We start from the raw sequence: 24,418 nt of genomic DNA on the forward strand, positions 1-24,418 counted from the left end.
TACTTACTACCTTCTGATGGCCTGCCGACGTCAGCGGTCGCATGACCCGTCACATGACCAAATGACGTCACGGCAGGTCCTTTTCAGACCATCGCGAGCTGCCGGGGAGCCAGGACGCATCGGATAAAGACACCGGGGGCCATCAGAAGGTAAGTATAATATTTATTTTTTATTTTATTCTTTTTTTTACAGGTTCTATGGTACCCGGGTCCGGAGGAGAGTCTCCTGTCCTCCACACCCGGGTACCATCCGCACATTGAAACGCTTGGATTCCGCATCAAGTCAATGGCGGCGAAAACGCCGCGCTTCCGCAAAATAATTGGTCATGCTGCGGATTTTTCCGCAATGATAATCTGCAGCGGAAATTTCCGCAGCATGTGCACAGCACATGGGGATTATCATTGGGGAACATGGCAGGCCTTTTACCAAGCGCTTTTTAAGCATTTCCGCAGCGCAATTGCCGCTGCGGAAACGCTTAAGAAACGCATAGTGGGCACACAGCCTAAAAAAAAAATATTATAATTAATATTGTGGCAAATTAATTTCACGTGAACTATCACATGATCTATCACAGGGGATCATGTGACATGTCACGTGATAAATCAGGTGTGTGTTGAGGGGGGGGCCGCGCCTTCTAAACTGCCCGGGGCCCTTGCTACTCTTAATCCACCCCTGATTACAGGAAACAGAACAAAAACCTTATGATTCTTATAAAGGGGCAACACAAGACCCCAAAAGAGTCTCCGTGCTGAAGGGGTTAATGCCCCCTGCACCCAGTAATGGGGGATCTCCACATACCTCCACCTGCAGAGCCGCCACCACATATATGGCTGCTCTGTGCACACAGGAGCTGTGATGAGGTCACAGGAGGGGAGGAGTCAGGGGTCACATGATCAGGGGCCTCAGTGGATGCAGGACTCTGCTGTGCTGGTTGTCATGGTGCTGGATGAGCTGAAGTTTATGTGTGGGGTCAGGAGGGGTTTACAGTGTGGATGTAGCAGAGCTGCGTGTGTACGAGGTGTACGGAGCGGAGCCGTGTGTACGAGGTGTACGGAGCGGAGCCGGTGTGTACGAGGTGTACGGAGCGGAGCCGCGTGTTTACGAGGTGTACGGAGCGGAGCCGCGTGTGTACGAGGTGTACGGAGCAGAGCCGCGTGTGTACGAGGCGTACGGAGCAGAGCCGCGTGTGTACGAGGCGTACGGAGCAGAGCCGCGTGTGTACGAGGCGTACGGAGCAGAGCCGTGTGTGTACGAGGCGTACGGAGCGGAGCCGTGTGTGTACGAGGTGTACGGAGCAGAGCCGCGTGTGTACGAGGCGTACGGAGCAGAGCCGTGTGTGTACGAGGTGTACGGAGCAGAGTCGTGTGTGTGCGGAGCAGAGCCGCGTGTACGAGGCGTACGGAGCAGAGCCGCGTGTGTACGAGGCGTACGGAGCAGAGCCGCGTGTGTACGAGGCGTACGGAGCAGAGCCGCGTGTGTACGAGGCGTACGGAGCAGAGCCGCGTGTGTACGAGGCGTACGGAGCAGAGCCGCGTGTGTACGAGGCGTACGGAGCAGAGCCGTGTGTGTGTACGAGGCGTACGGAGCAGAGCCGTGTGTGTGCGAGGTGTGCGGAGCGGAGCCGTGTGTGTGCACGAGGTGTACGGAGCGGAGCCGTGCGTGTACGAGGCGTACGGAGCGGAGCCGTGCGTGTACGAGGCGTGCGGAGCGGAGCCGTGCGTGTACGAGGCGTGCGGAGCCGCGCGTGTACGAGGCGTACGGAGCCGCGCGTGTACGAGGCGTACGGAGCGGAGCCGCGCGTGTACGAGGCGTACGGAGCGGAGCCGCGCGTGTACGAGGCGTACGGAGCGGAGCCGCGCGTGTACGAGGCGTACGGAGCGGAGCCGCGCGTGTACGAGGTGTACGGAGCACATATGGGGTATCTGCGTATTCAGGAGAAATTGCACAACAAATGGTATGGTGCATTTTCTCTTTTTCCTATTCTGAAAATGCTAAATTTGGGCATAAAACAGAAGTTTTGTGGTAAAAATAAGATTTTTTATTTTCTCTACTCAACGTCATAAACTTCTGTGAAGCACTTGTGGGTTCAAGGTGCTCACCACATATCTTGATAAATTCCTTGAGGTGTCTAGTTTCCAAAATGGGGTCACTTGTGTCTAAACAATGGAAACCCCCACATCAGGGGCTCTTGAAACACAACATGGCGTCCACTACCGACTCCAGACAATTTTTTGTTGCAAAAGTCGAATGGTGATCCTTTCCTTCCGCGCCCTGCTGTGACCCCAAACACTAGTCTTCCACCACATATGGGATACCAGCGTATTCAGGAGTAATTGCACAACAAATTGTATGGTCCATTTTCTCATGTTAGATTTGTGAAAATGCTAAATTTTGGACAAAAGTAAAATTTTTGTAAGAAAAAATAAAATGTTCATTTTTTTCCATTCACATTCCATTAGTTTCTGTGAAGCCCCTGAAGGGCTAATAAACTTCATGAATGTGGTTTTGAACACCTTGAGGGGTGCAGTTTTAGAATGGTGTTACTTTTGGGTATTTTCTGTCATATAGACCTCTCAAAGTCGCTTCAAATGTGATGTGGTCCCTAAAAAAATGGTTTTGTAAATTTTGTTGGAAAAATGAAAAATCACTGGTCAACTTTTAACCCTTATAGCTCCCTAATAATAAAAAAAATTTGGTTCCAAAATTGTGCTGATGTAAAGTAGACATGTGGAAATGTTATTTATTAACTATTTTTTGTGAAATATCTCTCTGATTTAAAGGCATAGGAATTCAAAGTATGAAAATTGTGACATTTTCAAAATTTTCGCCAAATTTCCATGTTTTTTTCACAAATAAACGCAAGTCATGTCAAAGAAATTTTACCAATGTTGTGAAGTACAACATGTCACAAAAAAAAAAAAAACTGTCTCAGAATCAGGGGGATCCGTTGAAGCGTTCCAGAGTTATTACCTCATAAAGTGACAATGGTCAGAATTGAAAAAAAATGGCCTGGTCACTAACCTACAAAGTGGCTCGGTCCTTAAGGGGTTAAACAGAGTATAATTATTATTATAGCGCCACTAATTCCTTGGCGCTTTACATGTGTAACAGGGTATACATAGCAAACAACGAGTACAATAATTTGAACAAAAATTAGTCACCGACTGGTACAGGAGGAGTGAGAACCCTGCCGACGAGGGCTCACAATCTACAAGGGATGGGCGAGTACAGTAGGTGAGGGAATATTTGACACGTTCCCTAAAAATTTCTGGATTAGTACCGCAGTAATATCTGATGTATGACGACCACGGTTTTAGGTACTGGCCTTGTAGTATGGTATTGGTCAGCGACCAAGTGTGAATAGTTTGGAACAACACACAACTGCCAGACTTTAAATGGAGTATAAAGAACGCCTTGTAAACACCACAACACACAGCTCTACTTCATACACGCACGGCTCCGCTCTGTACACCTCGTACACGCAAGGCTCGGCTACGTACACCTCGTACACGTAAAGCTCTACTACGTACGCCTTGTACACGCTCGGCTCCGCTTCGTACCCCTTGTACATGCTGTGACGGATCAGCTATTGGGTAGGCGCAGGTTCACACAGGAATGCAGCCTGCAGGTTCAAAAACAAACTGGTGGTTTATTAAATGTCCATAAACCAACCAGGAAAACAAAACATAACAGCCTTTTTCTGGCACAAAAAGGTATAACAGAACAAAACTCAAAATAACCCGTCCATATGCAGCACAACTTCAGCCGCTTAAATGTAGTGATTTTCTCAGCCTCCAGAAGACTCTGAGCAGCACATGCAAGGTCTGCTCACCTTGCACAACACACAGTACACTAAGACAGGCGCAGCTGTCTTAAATCAGGCCTTATAAGACCTGAACTGGAGGTAAGTGAGCAGCTGTTCCCCTCCCCCAGCTTTTTCAGCTGCTCGTAAAACCCGGCCCTTTAAGCCGGGCCCATTAACTCCCTCTCAGCACTATGTGTGCTGGAGCCTGCTTCCTCGGGTCCTACATCACCGAAGCTTGGTACTTCAGGGACACATACCTCCCGTCCACGACCTGTCCGGTAGCAACCTTACATACCCCCCTTCTGCCCAAAGCGGGGGCCTCGGCAACTTCTGCCACCATACAATAGACCCTTGACAGGGCATCAGCATTCCCATGTTGTTTCCCAGGCCTATGCTCTATCTGGAAACTAAAATCTTGTAGGGCTAGGAACCATCTAGTTACTCGGGCATTGTTCCCCTTCTTTTCTCGCATTCACTTCAGTGGAGCATGGCCCGACACTAACCTGAACCTTCTACCTAACAGGCAATATGTCAGAGTGTCCAACGCCCACTTGATGGCTAAACATTCTTTTTCCACTATAGAGTAGTTCTTCTCGCATGTGGACAGTTTCCGACTGAGGTACATTAGAGGGTGTTCCTCTCTGTTAATGTCCTGGGACAAGACTGCTCCCAGCCCAACATCCGATGCATCCATCTGGACCACAAACTCTTTGGAGAAGTTGGGCGCCACCAAGACTGGCTGTTTACAGAGGGCCAGTTTCAATTCCTGGAAAGCCACTTCAGCTTCCGTGGACCACTTGGCCATAGCTGACTTCGTCCCTTTCAGCAGATCCGTCTGCTATCAGGGCAAATTTAGGGACAAATCTTCGATAGTAGCCCACGATGCCTAGAAATGCCCTGACCTGCATCTTCGAGAGGGGCTGTGGCCAGTTCAGGATTGCCTCGACCTTATTTATTTGTGGTTTTATTTCCCCTCTACCAACCGCGTAGCCCTGATACTTTGCTTCCTCAATCTCCGTGGCACATTTCTTCAGGTTGATGGTAAAGCCCGCCTTCCTTAGGGCGTCAAGTATGGCTTGAACTTTTCCAAGAATAGTTTCCCAGTCCTGGCTGAATATGATGATGTCATCTAGGTAGGCCGCTGCATACTTTTTGCACGGTGCTAAGATCCAGTCCATGGCTCTCTGGAAGGTGGCCGGAGCTCCCTGCAACCCAAACGCCATCCTGACATATTGATAACATCCGTCTGGCATCGAGAAGGCCATCTTCTCCTTGGCCTCTTTGGACAGGGGAATTTGCCAATATCCTTTGGTGAGGTCCAGGGTGGTGATGTACCGAGCGGGTCCTAGCCTTTCAATAAGCTCATCTAACCTAGGCATTGTGTAGGCGTCAAACTTCAAGACCTTGTTCAGCTTCCTATAGTTGTTGCAAAACCGTGATTCTCCATCTGCGTTCGGCACTAAGACTATAGGACTGGACCAGCCACTCTTGGACTCCTCAATGACTCCCAGGTTCAGGATCCGCTTCACCTCTTTCGAGATCACCTCTCTGCAGGCCTCTGGGCTCCGGTATGGTTTTAGGTTGACACGAACATGAGGCTCTGTGAGTACTTCATGCTCTATGACCCGAGTGAGTTCTGGCAACTCCGAAAACAGGTCTTTATTTCGCTGTAGCAACTCTTTGCACTGTTGCTTTTGGGCACTTGACAGTGACTCTGCCACCTTGACCTCTTTCACATCAGCGTGAGGCTCAGCCACTAAACACGAAGCTTCCACGGGTTCCCTATCTCGCTATGGCTTAATCAATTTGACGTTGTACACCTAGTAGGGCTTCCTTCTCTCTGGCTGGTGGAGTTTATAGTTGACCTCACCAACCTTTTCAACTATTTCGTAGGGGCCCTGCCACTTCGCCAGGAATTTGCTCTCCACTGTAAGTACCAGTACCCGATCCCTAGGGTTGAAGTGTCTCACTCGTGCTGATCTATTGTATGCCTTAGATTGCGCCTCTTGTACTTGGAGGAGGTGCTCTTTCACGATGGGCATCACCCTGGCAATTCTCTCTTGCATTTGGGCCACGTGTTTGATTACACTCCTGTAGGGTATAGACTCCGCCTCCCAGGTCTCCTTTGCCACATCCAGGAGTCCTTGGGGGGTGTCAGCCATCTAACAGTTCAAAAGGGGAGAATCCAGTACAGGACTGTGGTACCTCTCTGATGGAGAAGAGAAGGTACGGAAGTAGGCTGTCTCAGTCTCGGCCGTCCTTCTCTATGACCTTCTTTAACATGGCCTTCAAGGTTTTGTTGAACCTTTCCACCAAGCCATCAGTCTGTGGATGGTAGACTGAGGTCCGTAGTTGTGTGATTTGCAGAGTTTTGCACTACTCTCTCATCACCTTTGACATAAATGGGGTCCATTGGTCAGTTAGGATCTCCTTAGGTAACCCCGTTCTAGAAAAAAAATGGACCAACTCCCGAGCTATACACTTGGAGGAGGAGTTATGTAGCGGCACAGCCTTCGGATACCATGTTGCATAGTCGAGTACCACCAGGATATACTGATGCCATCTGGCGGACTTTACCAGGGGCCCCACCAGATCCATGGCTATGCGATCAAAGGGCACCTCAATGATAGGTGACGGCACCGGAGGCGTGTCACCAGGGAGGTCAGCTGGCAGGTGGGACATGACCTACAATAATTTACAATTTCTCGATGATAACCGGGTCAATAGAACCTCTGGAGGATTCGTTCCTGTGTTTTTTCTACCCCCAGGCAACCACCTAACACATGTGCATGGGCCATGTCTAATACCTTACGACTGTATATTCCCGGCACCAGCAACTGCTCGACGAGCTCCCTTCTCACCTTGGTGACTCAGTATAGCAAGTCCCCATTGACGGCAAAGTATGGGTATCTGGTGTCACCCCCGGCTCTTGAGCAACAACGTTAAGTATAGACACATTATCAAATGTCCCTTTAAGAGTTAAATCCCTGAGTTGGGCAGTTCCAAAGTTTCCCTCGGACACCTCCAGGTCAGGGATGTTGGCGTCAGGGGATGCTGCCCCATCCTCATCACCCACAAACACACATGGGAAACTCTTCGGTTACGGCCTGCGGCGAGGTTTCTTCAGGGGTGTTCTGGCTGTCATTTGAGCAACCAGGTGTCACCACTTTCCCCCACGTCCTAGAATAATGCACAGTCCCGTCTGATTATTATCAGGTGCAACAAGTCTTTAACAACCCCACTTCCTGAGCTGTGGTGCCACAGTCTGCGTTTACATCCACCCGGGCAACAGGACAATTTTTAGCGTCCCCATGGATACACCGGACACCCACCACCTTCCCAGGAACCAGCCAATGAGGGAGTTTGGCGCTTATCAGGGTTACCAAACTTCCTGAGTTTGAGTTCACTGAGCACGCGTGAGGGCTCTCGCCGTGTTGATGAACCGCGCTACAAGCAGGGTAGGCAAAGTAGGAGCAATGCTGGCCAGGGGCATGACAACTCCAACATGGATGGATTGGGACTGATTCCCCAGCTGCGATTCATCTGCCTCTTGGACTTTGGATGAACGCCCAGTTAAGATTTAGTCCCCTTCTTTTGAGAGCCCCAGAAAGGTGACCTAACCACTGCTTGACCACCCAAGGAAACCTCTACCGCCCGGTACCTCTCTACTAGGCCCACCAGGAAGTCTGCATTTTGGGCATCTCCCTGGGCAACACAGGACTAAATCGGCTTTGGCAGAGAGTGGATAAACCGATCCATGACCACTCTCTCGACCATCTGGCTGGGGAACAAGTCTCTGGCTGCAGCCACTTCTGTCCCCAGGTGTAAAAGATTAAGCATTTGTGACCAACGAGGTTTGTCCATGTGGAAGTCCCAGAGGTGGACTCGTTGTACTCTGACTGCCAGGGTTATGCCCAGCCGCGCCAGGATCTCAGCTTTAAACTTGCTATACTCCTTAGAGTCCTGCAGTGCCAGCTCAAAATACGCCTTCTGTGGTTCCCCGATCAGATATGGTGCAAGATCCTCCGCCTACTGCTCCGGTGGTAGTCTCTCACGGTCCGCCACCCTCTCAAACACGGCCAGGAACGTCTCAACGTCATCCCCCGGAGTCAACTTTTGCAACACCCCTCTTACAGTTTTCCTCACCTGGGTCTCGTTGCTTTGGCCTGGAGGTGGTGCGGCTTCACTGATATGGAGGGCCTCCGCCAGGAGCGTCATCTATTCCTACTGCTGTCGCTGCTGCATCTATTGCTGTTGAAGCTGGAACTGTTGTACTATCAATTTGTTGGTCTCCTGCTGAGCTTGCTGCTGATGCATATTCGCTTGCACCAGTTGCTTTATCAGCTCCTCCATGCTGTCGGACGAATCTTGCTGGCTGGTGGCCTTCACCCAGGACATTTTCCTGTAGCAGTCACACTGCCCCTTGGGATTTGTGCCCGCATTCTCCACCAATTTGTGACAGATTAGCTCTCGGGTAGGCGCAGGTTCACACAGGAATGCAGTCCTCAGGTTCCAAAGCAAACTGGTGGTTTATTAAATGTCCATAAACCAACCAGGAAAACAAAACATAACAGCCTTTTTCTGGCACAAAAGGTATAACAGAACAAAACTCAAAATAACCCGTCCATATGCCGCACGGCTTCAGCCGCTTAAATGCAGATGCCTTTCTCTGCCTCCAGCAGACTCTGAGCAGCACATGTAAGGTCTGCTCACCTTGCACAACACACAGCACACTGAGACAGGCGCAACTGTCTTAAATCAGGCCTTCCAAGACCTGTACTGGAGGTAAGTGAGCAGCTGATCCCCCCCACCCCCAGCTCTTTCAGCTGCTCGTAAAACCCGACCCTTTAATCTGGGTCCATTAACTCCATCTCAGCACTATGTGTGCTGGAGCCTGCTTCTCCGGGTCCTACATCACCGAAGGTTGGTACTTCAGGGACACATACCTCCCGTCCACGACCTGTCCGGCAGCAACCTTACAGCGCACAGATATGCACACCTTGTACACACACGGCTCTGCTCAGTACACCTCGCACACACGCGGCTCCGCTCCGTACACCTCGTACACACGCGGCTCCGCTCCGTACACCTCGTACACACGCGGCTCCGCTCCGTACACCTCGTACACACGCGGCTCCGCTCTGTACACCTCGTACACACGCTGCTCCACTCCATACACCTTGTACGTGCGTGGCTCTGCTCTGTACACCTCGGACGTGCGTGGCTCCGCTCCGTACACCTCGTACATGCGTGGTTCCGCTCCGTACACCTCGTACATGCGTGGCTCCGCTCCGTACACCTCTTACGTGCGCGGCTCCGCTCTGTACACACGCAGTTTCGCTCCGTACACCTCGTACACACGCGGCTCTGCTCCGTACACCTCGTACACACGCGGCTCTGCTCCGTACACCTCGTACACACGCGGCTCTGCTCCGTACACCTCGCACACACGCGGCTCTGCTCCGTACACCTCGCACACACGCGGCTCTGCTCCGTACACCTCGCACACACGCGGCTCTGCTCCGTACACCTCGTACACACGCGGCTCTGCTCCGTACGCCTCGTACACACGCGGCTCTGCTACATCCACACTGTAAACCCCTCCTGACCCCACACATAAACTTCAGCTCATCCAGCACCATGACAACCAGCACAGCAGAGTCCTGCATCCACTGAGGCCCCTGATCATGTGACCCCTGACTCCTCCCCTCCTGTGACCTCATCACAAGTCCTGTGCGCACAGAGCAGCCATATATGTGGTGGCGGCTCTGCAGGTGGAGGTATGTGGAGACCCCCCATTACTGGGCGCAGGGGGCATTAACCCCTTCAGCACGGAGACTCTTTTGGGGTCTTGTGTTGCCCCTTTATAAGAATCATAAGGTTTTTGTTCTGTTTCCTGTAATAGATACATACGACCCAACTATGGAGACAGGAAGGGAGGAAACGTATTGTTCTCATAGTACAGGACCCCTTTACTGGCCCCACAGTGTAATGCCCCCATTATGCCCCTTATGCAGGATGTATGATGGCCCCACAGTGTAATGTCCCCATTATGCCCCTTATGCAGGATGTATGATGCCCCCCACACAGTATAATGCCCCCATTTTGTCCCTTATGCAGGATGTATGATGCCCCCCACAGTGTAATGCCCCCATTATGTCCCTTATGCAGGATGTATGATGCCCCCCACACAGTATAATGCCCCCATTATGTCCCTTATGCAGTATGTATGATGCCCGCACACAGTGTAATGCCGCCGTTATGCCCCTCATGCAGTATGTATGATGCCCCACACAGTGTAATGCCCCCGTTATGCCCTTTATGCAGTATGTATGATGCCGCTCACAGTGTAATGCCCCTTATACAGTATGTATGATGCCCCACACAGTGTAATGTCCCCATTATGCCCCTTATGCAGGATGTATGATGCCCCACACAGTGTAGTGCCCCCCGTTATGCCCCTTATGCAGTATGTATGATGCCCCACACAGTGTAATGACCCCACTATGCCCCTTATGCAGTATGTGTAATGCCCCCATTATGCCCCTTATGCAGTATGTATGATGCCCCACACAGTGTAATGCCTCCATTATGCCCCGTATGCAGTATGTATGATGCCACACACAGTGTAATGACCCATTATGCCCCTTATGCAGTATGTATGATACCCCACACAGTGTAATGCCCCCATTATGCCCCTTATGCAGTATGTATGATGCCCCACACAGTGCCATGCTCCTTATGCAAGATGTATGGTGCCCCATACAGTGTAATGCCCCCATTATGCCCCTTATGCAGGATGTATGATGCCCTCCACACAGTGTAATGCCTCCATTATGCCCCTTATGCAGGATGTATGATGCCCCCACACAGTGTAATGCCTCCATTATGCCCCTTATGCAGGATGTATGATGCCCCCACACAGTGTAATGCCTCCATTATGCCCCTTATGCAGGATGTATGATACCCCCACACAGTGTAATGCCCCTTATGCAGTATGTATGATGCCCCACACAATGTAATGCCCCCCCATTATGCCCCTTATGCTGTATGGATGATGCCCCACACAGTATAATGTTCCCACAGTACCGCCTGAGGTCCTGCAGTTGGAATAAGTCCTGAGGTTTTACAGTTGGATTAATCCCTCTGGAGTTGGTTTTCCCTCTGCCTGCTCCCCTCCATGTATACTCTCGAGCATGTATACAGGCATGTAGGGGAGCAGGCCTTACTAGATATCGAGGCTTTGTACAGTAATATATCACATGAAGATTATATCAGAGGAGTAAGATGTTTATAGAAATCGAGATCAATAGAGTGTAGCAGACATAATGACTTCATGGAGGATCTTCTAAAATTCACTCTTACTCATAACTTCTTTCTTTTTGACAGGAAGTACTTCCAACAGCTCAGAGGTACTGCGATGGGGAGCCCCTGTACCCCCTCATTTTCTAATCTATTCCTGGGCTGGTGGGAGGAAACCAAAATGCTCAGGGATGATTATAAGTGGTGGCATCCATATATTGGGGCATGATATAGATATATAGACAACATTTTTATCATCTGGTCAAGGATGAGTGAGCAATGTCTTGAATTTGTCAGGGAACTCAATATCCATAGAATGGACCTTAGATTTATATCAGAGTTTAATTATTACTAGTTGCCTTTCCTTGATGTACCAATCAAGAAAGTACGGGATGGGAGCCGGGGCTGTGGAGTCGGTAAGCCAAACCTTTGACTCCTACTCCTAAATATCCATGACACCGTCTCCGACTTCACGACTCCGACTCCCTCATACATGGCTCATGTTTAAGTGATAAATTTACAATAGGACACATTTTTCTCAGCTAAAAGTCTAGACCCTTAGATCAGGAATAGGAAAGACATTTATAGGACATTTCATAACTTTCCCAAATTCTTATGAAAAAATATTCCTCACAAACTGCATTGAACTATTGTACCCAATTTATTATATATTTTAGGCGTCTGAGTGGGTCCATTTTATACTGACTCCAACTCCGACTCCAGCAAAATGGGCACCGACTCCGACTCCACAGCCCTGGTTTGGACCCTAGGGACACTCATCTACCATAAACTATTAAAGTGGGATAGCCACCACCGCATCCTACCAAAAAAAAAAAAACAATATCCAAGGGCCAATGTTTACAGTTGAGAAGAAACTGCTCTAATGTCACAGATATTAATATACAGGCAATAGACATAAACACCAGATTCAAGGAAAAAAGGTACCCACAGTACATTTTGGATTCCGCACGATTGTTTGCAGAAAAACAGGAGAGAGAGACACTCCTACATACCTAACCAAGACACCAAGAAAAATATGGGATAACACAAGTAATAGGAACTTGTGACAATCAGAGTGACCATATCTTTAATATCCTCAGAAAACACTAGGATGTACTTGTGGCCGACCTGGACCTGAGGGTGCTGTGTGATCTACTCCCACAATAACTTTCAGAAAGGGTTGGTCAATTAGAGACCGTTTAGTGCATAGTTTCTAAAAAAAACTGCACCCAAGTGGACATGGCTAGATAGAAGAATCTGTGGTTTATTTAGATGTGTAGAAAGTTGTACATGTAATTGGATGAGACCATGTAAATCTTTCTTGAGTTCTTCTACAGGTGAAACCTTTTTCCAGAGGGATTATTCCAACTGTAAAACCTCAGGACTTGTATATGTGGCCACATGCACCTACCTCCTAGATTATGTATGCACGACCAAGAGGCAGTCTAAGAGGAGTGTGGAGGGGGCATTTGGGTGAAATACGCCATGGTTGGGTGTCACAGGTGTGTCAGAGGTGACAGACAGTCGCCCTGCAGGGGTTTGCAGGAGATCTCCACCTTTGGCAATGCAGACAGCTGCCTAGATGGGAGGCTTTGTTTAGGACCCAGATTCTACCTCCATTTAGTCTGGGTGTATATATACCTGGTGTGTCTATGTTGGCGTCGCTGGGTATACTCATTTCTACTTGGAACTTGGCTGAAGCAGCATCACGTCCTCTTGAGGCCGTGTGCCCTGTTTGGAGTTTCTTCTAAAGCAAAGTTGTAATTCCCCTGTGTTGTCTTCCCCTTTTGTCTTTAGAGTGCTAGCGGGGGTTGACTAGTGCTCATCTCCTTCCACCCCCAGCTATAGCCTTATGCCAGGGATAGTTGGGCGAGGCATGTGATGGGTGACAGCTGCGGAGGCTGTATAGGGATGTTAGGGGGAGACAGGGTGATGCTAGTCCAGATTAGGAAGTCACCTCTTCCCCCTTTTCCCTAGTATCTGGGCTCCCTTTCCCTTTCTCCTCTGTGTTGCACTCACACCTAGCGTGACTCACTGTGTTGCCCTCACACCTGGCGTGACATCGGGACACCCCATTAGTGAGACACATGTGTGGCACCCCAGGGGTCTGGTTTCCACAGTAATGTAATGTTATGTCTGAGAGCAGGTGGGAGGTCCTTTGGTCAGGGATCCTGTGCATGCCACACCTCCTGCCCAGTCTTGGGAGGGGAAGAACTTCCCCTATATAAACCCGGGGCTGAGGCAGGGTTAGGGGTAGAGAAGAAGCAGAGACAAGAAACAGTCATAGGAAGAAACAGCAGAAGCTCAGTGGGAGCAGTACTACTACGAGTCAGGGGCTGGCAGCTGCAGAGCTCGCCCTGACTGAGAAGCTTTCTTACCGGACCCGGCGTCCGAGGCTGTGGGGACTAACTCTTACCCAGCAGCAGAAGCCGACCGGCAGGGGATTTCAGGTCCTCAGGCCCAGAAACCCGAAGGCAAGGTCACACGCGTGGGACCAGCACCGCCATCGTGGAGCGGAAGTCATGAGAAGGCCCCGAGTCACCGGCCATACGGGTGAGCACCACACGGCACACTCAGGGACGTGGGCTACTTATATCCGCTTCTAGCAAGGTAGCCAGAAGAGTACAGTCAGTTTGGGAGGCCTACAACTCCGCCTGGCCAGGGGAGATCCCATCTGCTCAAGGACTGACCAGGCCCCGTTCGCTAGCAAGTACTCCGGGAGGGTCTATCGTTGTTACCAGTAAAGACCCTGAATTACACCGCACCGTCTCTGAGTGGTTCCTGCTACCCCCATCTTCCACGTCGGCTGCCCTGAGGCCATACCCCTCCCGTTGGGGGTTATACTATCACGCTGCACAATTCTACACCGGCCTCAGCGGTCTGCCCTGCAGCGGCAGCTCCATAGCTGCAAATCAACGGGTGGCGTAGTCGACACTCAAATAACACCTATCAAGACTGCCACACACTGAGTTTGACTCCCTGGGCACGGACCGGGTCCCCGCCACTCGGAGACTACAACCCTCATCTGATCCGGTTCCGGGTAAGCCCCGTGCGCGAGACGCTGCGCGACATAGCAGGCCCAGGGGCGCGTCAACTTTTGGCGTAGTCGGCAGGATTTCGTGCCCGCAACCACCGGGTACTGCGTGCCTGAAAAAGACTGTTCAAACTTACTTGTGGTGAAGATTCCCGCCATCCGGCGCCATCTTCCGCTTCCTTCCCGCCATCGGTGGAGTTTTCCCGCCATCCGGCGCCATCTTCAGCCTTCTTCCCGCCATCCGTTGAGTTTTCCCGCCGTTGGACGCCATCTTGAGGACGCCGCGCGGGAAGAAGAGGGGCGTGGACTCCGAAAAGCCCGCGAGAACTGAAGCCCCGCCTCACGTCCGGACGTTGCGTAAGGTCCTGGAAGGAGCCCAGCAGACGCCGACGTCACCGGAGCGCGACGGAAGGTCCTCAACCCTAACGATCCACTGCGGAGCCGCGGCCTACGGAAGAGGATCATCGCAAGGTAGGCCACGGTCCACTAGGGGGGAGAAGGATGTCGGATACGGAGGAGAGCTTCACCGCTTCAACCCCCGCCAGCGCCACCGCTGTCGCGGTCATGCCTTTCACCATGCCCTATATCCCGGGGGCAGCCTGGCTACCCCAGTACTCAGGGGAGTCACATACCCTGCAGGACTTTAGAGAAAGGCTGGATAGCCTCTTCCAGGTGTACCCCCTCACAGAAGAGCAAAAAGTGAGCATCCTGGTGGCCCAATTAACCGGAGCAGCCCGAAGGGAGGTAAAGTCCTGGCCACCTGGGGGGAGGACTGTCGCAGGGATACTAACCCGGCTGAGGGACACCTTTGATACCTGCACCTCAGCCGAGATCAAGCTTAGATTCTACGGGTGCAAACAGCGGGCCCATGAGAGTATAAGGGACTATGCCCTGAACCTACAAGAGGCCCTGAGAGCCGTTAAGCAGACCGACCCTGACGGCGTGGGAGACGAGGACAGGCTGTTGACTGAACAATTTATAGAGGGTTTATATTGCAATGCCCACCGAACCCAGTTGCGGGCAATGGCCCTACAGGACCCTCATCTGGGATTTGCACAGTTCAAGGACAGAGCCATCCGGGTGCTCCGAGAACCGGCACCGGATGGCGTTGTGACCCACAGGCGCCCAGCTATCACTTACCACCAGGAGGCGGCGCCCTTGTCGGCAGGGCCTGTAGGGGCTGATGCGCAGGCTTTGAACAATGACCCGGCTCCAGACCTGCACCATCAGGTCCAAGAGCTAGCTAAAAGCGTTGCTGCGTTAACCCGAACTGTGCAGTCTTTACAGGCTTCCACTCCAGGGAAGATCCAGCTGGCATCCGGACCGGAGAACATCCCGTGGCGTCGACCAAGGAGGACCCCACCGGCCAGAGGAAGACCCAGTGACCGGTACAACGAGGACGGACGACCCATCTGCCGCCGCTGCAATCAACCCGGACATATGGCAAGGTACTGTCCTTTAAACTGGCACAACCTGGGGGTAGAGGGCCAACCCCCAGAAAAAAGACCACCAGGCCCATCGAACTGGCGCGACAAATATGTCGGAGGGCGTCCAGTCTTGCCTGTGGTACTGGATGGCATCCCTATGAGTGCCCTACTGGACACCGGGTCACAGGTCACCACCATCCCGTACGTGCTCTTCAAGCAGTACTGGAATGACTCGGATATAACCCGCTACCCTGACGACGACTTGAGTATCATCGCCAGCAATGGTCAGCCCGTGCCACAGATCGGATTTAAAGAGGCGACCATTAAAATTGGTAGAGTCGAACTGGCAGCACAGGGACTGATTATTGTAGACATTGACAAACACGAGAGTCACCCAAAGATAACGCTAGGAACTAATGTAATTGAAAATTGTCTTGCAGAGGTGATTTTCCTTTTACAACAGGTTGCCAAGAACGCCAGCTCCGGCGAGCAGCGAGTGCTCCAGAAAGAGATCCGGGCACTGATGCGACGGCAACAGGTGGAACTCTCCGGCGGTGAGATTGGTAGCGTAAGAATGTGTGACCCTTTCCCTATTGCCATGCCCCCAAAAAGTGAAATGATGATTTGGTGCCGGGCAGCTATTGGTCCGAGAGGTAGGGATTACCAGGCAATGGTAGAACCAGTTTACTCAGACAGTAGGCCCACCATTTTGACAGCACGGGGGGTGGTTCATGTACGCCATGGGAGGGTGCCCGTTCGCCTAATAAATATCGGGAAGAGGGAAGTATACCTACCCCGGTATGCCACGCTAGCCAAATTATATACCATCAACCAAAACTCTATACAGTCTGTGGAACCCTTGCCTCCATCTCACCCAGAGGAAGGTAACGGCTCTAAGAAAGTAATGGAGGATTGGTGTCAGCAACTACACTTGGGAACTGACTCCACTCCCTCCCACCAGAAACAGGGAGTCTACCGGGTGGTTCAAGAGTATGAGAGAGTGTTTAGTAAACACCCGTTAGACTTCGGGCGAGTTAAGGGGGTAGAACACCGCATCCCCACGGGAGATCATCCTCCCATAAAAGAGAGGTATCGACCCGTACCCCCTGCACATTACCAACACGCCAAGGGGATGCTTAGAGACATGAAGGAGGCTGGGGTAATCCGGGATAGCTGTAGCCCCTGGGCAGCCCCACTAGTTTTAGTCAAAAAGAAAGACAACACTATGAGGATGTGTGTAGATTACCGGAAAATCAATCGTATCACACACAAGGATGCGTACCCTTTACCAAGGATAGAGGAGTCTTTGGCTGCTTTAAGATCTGCTAACTTCTTCTCTACCTTGGATCTCACTAGCGGGTACTGGCAGGTTCCTGTAGCAGAGGCGGACCGGGAGAAGACCGCATTCACCACCCCGATGGGACTTAGCGAGTTTACCTGTATGCCGTTTGGACTTTGTAACGCACCCGGAACCTTCCAACGATTAATGGAGTGCTGTCTGGGACACAAAAACTTTGAGACGGTCCTGTTGTACCTGGACGATGTCATCGTATATTCCAAGACTTATGAGGACCACCTGAAACATCTGGCGGAAGTGTTCGAAGCCCTGGCAAGTTACGGCCTGAAGGTGAAACCCTCTAAGTGTCACCTCCTGAAGCCAAAGGTGCAGTACCTGGGACATGTGGTGAGCGCTGACGGAGTGGCTCCCGACCCTGATAAGATCACCGCAATTAAGGAATGGCCAAGTCCCTCCAGTATAAAGGAAGTGCGGCAGTTCCTTGGGTTGGTAGGCTATTACCGCAGATTCATCCCCGGTTTCACCAAAAAGGCAGCTCCCATGCAGGACCTCCTGATAGGCCAGTCCCGGAAGGCCAAGAACCAGAAGCCGCCCTTCAGATGGGAGAAGTTAGAAGAAGAGTCCTTCCGCCAGCTGAAGATGGCCCTCAGGGGGGATGAAATCCTGGCGTACCCCGATTACAGCCAGCCCTTTATCCTCTACACTGACGCAAGTAACATCGGGCTAGGAGCTGTGCTGTCCCAGATCCAGCAGGGGAAAGAAAGAGTAATCGCTTACGCCAGCCGAAAACTGCGACCCACCGAGAGAAACCCGGAGAATTACAGCTCCTTTAAGCTAGAGTTCCTGGCAGTGGTGTGGGCAGTCACCGAACGCTTTAAGCACTACCTCGCTTCTTCCCGGTTCATCGTGTACACGGATAACAACCCGTTGACACACCTGGACACAGCAAGACTCGGTGCCCTAGAGCAGAGATGGATGGCTCGTCTGTCCAACTACAAGTTCACAATCAAATACCGGGCAGGACGCTCCAATACCAACGCGAACGCCCTGTCCAGGATGCCAAATCTACCGGACGTAGGAGAAGATCCAGAGGAACTGGAAGAAGTCGAACTCCCTGCGTTCCACCGTCATGGGACTATCCAGTGTTCCCACCGGGTAGGGAGTAAGCAAGCCGCTACGTTTAACCCCTTGCCTCACTACAACTGGGCGGAAACGCAAGACAGCGACCCTGCCGTCCGGCTAGTAAAGGAGATGCTGACTCGGCCAGAGGCTCGCCTTGACCCAGACGCTCCGGAGGAAGCCAAGCAACTGTGGGCAGAAAAGAGTAGATTGTTCCTTTACAAGGGGAAGTTGTGCCGCAGAATGGTTAACTCCCGGACGCATGAACTAATCTGGCAAGTAGTGGTGCCACGAAGAGACGCAGCCATGGTGATGGAGGCATACCACGACGGGGCTGGACACTTCGGATGGAAGAAGCTGGAGTTCCTGCTGCGCGAGCGGTTCCACTGGGTAGGCATGAGGGGAACCATCGAGAGGTGGTGCAGAGACTGTGGCCCGTGCAACCTAAGAAGGAAGGACCGTGCCAGCCAGAAGACTCCCCTGCAGTCCATCGTCACCCGGCAGCCGTTGGAACTGGTAGCCTTGGATCATGTAAAACTGACCCCAAGCAGAAGTGGCTACGTCTACGCACTAACCATCGTGGATCACTACTCCCGGTTCTTGGTTGTCGTCCCCGTCAAGGACTTAACAGCTCGAACAGCAGCTAGAGCCTTCCAGCAGCATTTCTGCCGTCCACACGGGTACCCGGACCAAGTGTTGACAGACCAGGGACCTGCCTTTGAAGCGGAGGTCTTCCAAGAATTTTGCACTCTGTATGGCTGCCGGAAGATAAGGACGACACCCTATCATCCGCAAACTAATGGACTTTGTGAGAAAATGAACCAGGTGGTAATGGATCTTCTGAAAACGTTGCCCCTGGAAGAACGCGGTCTGTGGCCTGAGAAGCTGCCCGATCTGGTGGACCTATACAACCACATCCCGGTAGGTTCCACCAACTGTACCCCGGCTTACCTAATGAGGGCGAGACCTGGTAAGTTACCTGTTGACCTGGAAATGGGAGTCCTGACACCCGAGGACACTTCACCAGAAGCAGACTGGGACACAGAGGGGCAGCAGCAGTACCGGAGAGTACAGGAGAGCGTGGAGCGAAGTCTCTGTCAGGCTAGGGAAAGACAAGAGAAAACTTACAACCAGTATGCTCCCGCTGTTCCCCTGGTACCCGGAGAGCAGGTCTTGAAGAGAAAAAGACGGCTCCACAAGTTGGACGACCAGTGGGAGAAGGACCCGTACACCGTACTGCCCTCAAGCCACGACAACCCAAAGGTCTGTACCATCAGTAAAGACGGAGGGGAAACCACAACCATTGTATCCCGGGATCACCTGAAGAAGTGTCCCGAACAGCTACGGAACCCTGAAGAGGAACAAGAAGACCCTCGACCCGTAGAGGAAAGGGAAGACATGGTTAGTAGTGTGCTCGGAGACTTCCCTCGGTCTTGGACTCAAGTCAATGGCGCAGTTGTGGTACCCGTACTCGCCTTCCTCCAACCCGCATCCCAAGCACCTACGGAGCGACAGGTAGAGCTGGAAGAGCAGCCGGTCCAGGAGGCAGAAGACTCCACACAAGCAGAACAGGAGAATCAACCCTCTGCTTATAGTGAGCCTGCCGTACCCCTAGTGAGCCAAAGAGCCGGTAGACAGCTGCCCAGTTTACCCTTGACAGCTCCTACACCCTGTAGTTCAGGGCTAGACAGTCAGCTCCGTAGGTCCACTAGGGCCACTAGAGGCCAGTTACCCGCACGTTGGAGGATTTGAAATGTATAAGTTGTTTTATTTGTGGTTACCTGTTTTTCTTATTGCTTGTGTATAATTATGTGTTTCTAGTTGTTTATAGGAGTCTTTGGTGGATTTACCGGGAATCCTGTGTACATAGTTGGAGCGTAACCCAGGACGGACTAAAGACTGTTAAGGACTCGGGGCAGAACAGACCCCTACCTGGTTACGTCTCCCTGTTTTGGTGAAATGGACACCTTGCTTTCTTCAAAGACTGCACCCGGTTACGGATATCCGTGACCACCTTTATGTGTTTCTTCTTATTGTACTATTATTGTTGTTATATCTTGTTATGTTTTTCTAAAATATGTTTAGTCCCGGAGTACTAAATTTCACTAGGGGGGAATGTGGCACCCCAGGGGTCTGGTTTCCACAGTAATGTAATGTTATGTCTGAGAGCAGGTGGGAGGTCCTTTGGTCAGGGATCCTGTGCATGCCACACCTCCTGCCCAGTCTTGGGAGGGGAAGAACTTCCCCTATATAAACCCGGGGCTGAGGCAGGGTTAGGGGTAGAGAAGAAGCAGAGACAAGAAACAGTCATAGGAAGAAACAGCAGAAGCTCAGTGGGAGCAGTACTACTACGAGTCAGGGGCTGGCAGCTGCAGAGCTCGCCCTGACTGAGAAGCTTTCTTACCGGACCCGGCGTCCGAGGCTGTGGGGACTAACTCTTACCCAGCAGCAGAAGCCGACTGGCAGGGGATTTCAGGTCCTCAGGCCCAGAAACCCGAAGGCAAGATCACACGCGTGGGACCAGCACCGCCATCGTGGAGCGGAAGTCATTAGAAGGCCCCGAGTCACCGGCCATACGGGTGAGCACCACACGGCACACTCAGGGACGTGGGCTACTTATATCCGCTTCTAGCAAGGTAGCCAGAAGAGTACAGTCAGTTTGGGAGGCCTACAACTCCGCCTGGCCAGGGGAGATCCCATCTGCTCAAGGACTGACCAGGCCCCGTACGCTAGCAAGTACTCCGGGAGGGTCTATCGTTGTTACCAGTAAAGACCCTGAATTACACCGCACCGTCTCTGAGTGGTTCCTGCTACCCCCATCTTCCACGTCGGCTGCCCTGAGGCCATACCCCTCCCGTTGGGGGTTATACTATCACGCTGCACAATTCTACACCGGCCTCAGTGGTCTGCCCTGCAGCGGCAGCTCCATAGCTGCAAATCAACGGGTGGCGTAGTCGACACTCAAATAACACCTATCAAGACTGCCACACACTGAGTTTGACTCCCTGGGCACGGACCGGGTCCCCGCCACTCGGAGACTACAACCCTCATCTGATCCGGTTCCGGGTAAGCCCCGTGCGCGAGACGCTGCGCGACATAGCAGGCCCAGGGGCGCGTCACATGAACAGTGCACATTGAGGTGAAACAAGAGACATTTCCTTTTGCATCATTGAGGTGGTTAAACCCAATATGAGAGGTGGTAATCTCAATAGATGTATCCTCAAAAAGGAAAGTGAGTGGATTTCCAGACTGGATTCACTAGGCCCTAAGGGACTGAATGAGCAAATTTCCTATGCCTGTTTTGTATGAATACAGACCCATTCTGGATTACATTTTAGTATTTTATACTCTACCCATTGCTACTCAGTTCCCTGTGAACGAGGTTCACATATTGTTTTACTTCATCAAGAGATCTGAGCTTCTATATCAGAATTATTTCTTAACAGTTATATCACAAATTCTACTATTTAGTAACTAACAAGTGTGGTGTTCCATGTGTATCTCTAATTATGCAATAGGGGTCAAATATGACCATTTAGGAGTATACTGTGGGCCACCATCCCATATATTTTGTAGTGATAAAGTAGATCCACATGCCGATTGCATGATGGGAGGATGTGCAATACTTGTTTTTAGTCTCCCGTGATACTGATCTCAGAGAGAGGATTTATCTATTGGTGGAATGCAATCCAATACCATATGCGCTCCGGTGTGGAACACAGACATCTGGACATGCACATTTGTGGACAATGATCCTAGATGGAATGATAACTGCGGGCATGCGCAGCCACAGGTACGAGTGGCGCGGCGGCAATCAGTTTATCTGGTGTTTCAGCATAAAGCACATCACTTCCCGACATGCACACTAGGGGATGGACATTATCGAACCTATAGCTCATGAGAAGTAGTGTAGGCGCAGTATATTATTGTAGACAGACTCTATTCTGTACATCCTGTGACAATTCACCTCTAGGAATGGGAATGAGCCTCCTAGTCTGGGAGGGGTTTTGCATGAAGTGGGATATTTAAACATGGACACCTGGCTGTTAGGCACACTATGCTGAACATCATGAATTATCATCCCTCTATCAAACCTCCTAATGAACCTGTTGGGAAAATGCATTGAGGCGGATTATTGAAACATTCTGTGAGTACCATACCCTTTCCTTTATACATATTGTAGGGGTTTTACTCACTGGGGCACAATGGGAGGAAAACAGGAGGCATGTTCCTTTAAAATTTCATGTGGGTTTATTACTTCATAAACCCAGAAGCCAAGCAGAAAACCAAATAGCCTTTAGATCAGGCAAACAAAGTAAATGTCCTTAGCGGGTCTCTGCTCAGCCAGGCCTGTGTGGCACACAAGCTGGGGTAGCGTCCAGTGTCCTGGCTTGGTCTGAAGACAAACATACACAGGAGGCCTTCTACCTCCAAACACACAGACCATGTGCCAAACAACAGCCTCCATTTTATAGGCTGTTAACCACACCCAGAAGTGAGGTGTGTGGAGAGCTGGACCTGCCCATTCTCTCCTAGCTACCCGTAACCCGGCTCCCAGGTGTACCAAACGATCCTCTTAGTGCTTATGTGCCCTAGAGAAACAGTCAGGGTTACATCACAGAGACCAGCCATCTGTGACACATACCTCCCATCGACTACGAGACCATTAGCCACCTTACATACCCCCCCTCCGCCTAAAGCCGTGGGCTTGACACCTTTTACTACCAGACAGGGGATTCTCGAGAGATCATAGGCATTACCATGTAGCCTCTCTGCTCTATGTTCTACAGGGAAGTAGGAGTCCTGTAGGGCTAAAAACCCGAGGGTGACTGGCATTTTTTCACTTTTTTCCCTCATCCATCTGAGTGGAGCATAGTCGGATAATAATCTAAATTTTCGACCTAACAGTACGGTAAGGTGTCCACCGCACACTTTATAGCCGAGCGTTCCTTCTCTATGACCGAATAATTTTTCTTGCAGGAGGACAGCTTTCTACTCAGGTAGAGGACAGGGTGCTCCTCCCCGTGTATCTCCTGGGAAAGGACTGCTGCTAACCCGACATCTGAGACATCTGTCTGCAGTATAAACTCTTTCTTGAAGTCCGGGGCAACCAGGACCAGTTGCCTACACAGTTTCATCTTTTGAAAGGACGTCTCCGCCTCTGCAGTGCACTTGGCCTTGGCTGATTTTGTCCCTTTAAGGAGGTCAGTCAGGGGTGCGTCCAACATGGCGAAGTTTGAGATGAATTTCCTGTAGTATCCCACGATTCCCAGGAAAGCTCTGACTTGCTTTTTTGACACCAGTCTCAGCCAATTTTGGATTGCTTCTACTTTAGTATTTTGGGGTTTTATCTCGCCTCTACCCACTACATATCCGAAGTACTTGGCTTCTTATTTCCCCATGCCACATTTCTTCGAGTTTATTGAAAACCCCACCTTCCTCAGAGCATCAAACACAGCCTGAATCTTTTCCGGATGACTCTCCCAGTCTGGACTGAAGATAATAATATTGTCCAGGTATGTTGCGGCATATTTCTTATGGGATGCAAAGATGCAATCCATAGCTCTCTGGAATTTTGCAGGGGCCCCCTGCAGTCCAAGCGGCATACGGGCATACTGGAAGCATCCGTCTAGCGTAGAAAACGCAGTCCTCTCTTTGGCTACCTGTGCCATGAGGATCTGCCAATATCCCTTCGTCAGATCCAAGGTGGTTATGTGCCCTGCTTCCCCAAGCCTCTTGATCAGCTCAACCACGCGTGGCATGGGATATGCATCAAATTTGGAGACCTCATTCAACTTCCAATAGTCGTTGCAGAATCTCCACTCACCATTGGGATTTGGGACCAAGACGATCAAGCTCGACCAACTGCTCTTGGATTCTTCAATGACACTGAGCTTCAGCATACAAGCTACCTCTTTGGATATCAACTCTTGTCGGGCCTCAGGTATCAGATAGGGCTTCAAGTTCACCCGCACATGTGGCTCCGTCAGAACCTTGTGTTCTATGACCCTTGTGCAGCCCGACAATTCCGAGAACAGATCCCTGTTCTTCTGCATCAACTCCCGACACTGCTGTTTCTTGGCCTTCGTTAGCATTTCTGCTACTGCGACTCCTCCAACGTCACCTTCTAGCTTGCACAGCAAGCATGGAGCTTCCACAGCCTCTCTGTCTTGCCACGGCTTGATGAGGTTGATGTGGTATATCTGGTACGGCATACGTCGTCCCGGTTGATGAACCTTGTAGTTCACTTCACCCACTTTTTCCACCATCTTATACGGCCCTTGCCACTTGGCCAAGAACTTACTTTCCACCGTAGGAATTAGCATGAGGACTCCGGTCTCCCGGATTGAATTCCCTCACTCTGGCTGACCGGTTGTAGACTCTGGCATGAGCTTCTTGTGCCTGGAGGAGATGTTCTTTTACGATGGGCATCA

At 51.1% G+C, this 24,418-nt stretch overlaps 2 protein-coding genes and 1 pseudogene across 2 annotated transcripts in view; 2 read left to right on the forward strand and 1 right to left on the reverse strand.

Annotated features, from left to right (window-relative positions):
• The window catches only part of LOC141176158 (uncharacterized), a 98,021-nt pseudogene extending 97,162 nt beyond the window's left edge, over positions 1-859 (reverse strand).
• The window catches only part of LOC141176154 (uncharacterized), a 241,428-nt gene that overhangs the window by 144,852 nt on the left and 72,158 nt on the right, over positions 1-24,418 (forward strand). The window lies entirely within an intron of this gene.
• Positions 11,068-24,418, forward strand: part of LOC141176167 (uncharacterized) — a 44,362-nt gene continuing 31,011 nt past the window's right edge. Inside the window, exons 1-2 of the mRNA XM_073660163.1 lie at positions 11,068-11,087; positions 11,195-11,217. Of these exons, the coding sequence (XP_073516264.1) occupies positions 11,068-11,087; positions 11,195-11,217 (43 nt within the window). The remainder of the gene's footprint in view (positions 11,088-11,194; positions 11,218-24,418) is intronic.

This window comes from Phyllobates terribilis, unplaced genomic scaffold (assembly GCF_046119375.1).
Source record: "Phyllobates terribilis strain yellow unplaced genomic scaffold, ASM4611937v1 Scaffold_17__1_contigs__length_24005725, whole genome shotgun sequence".
NCBI classification, from domain to species: Eukaryota; Metazoa; Chordata; class Amphibia; order Anura; family Dendrobatidae; genus Phyllobates; species Phyllobates terribilis.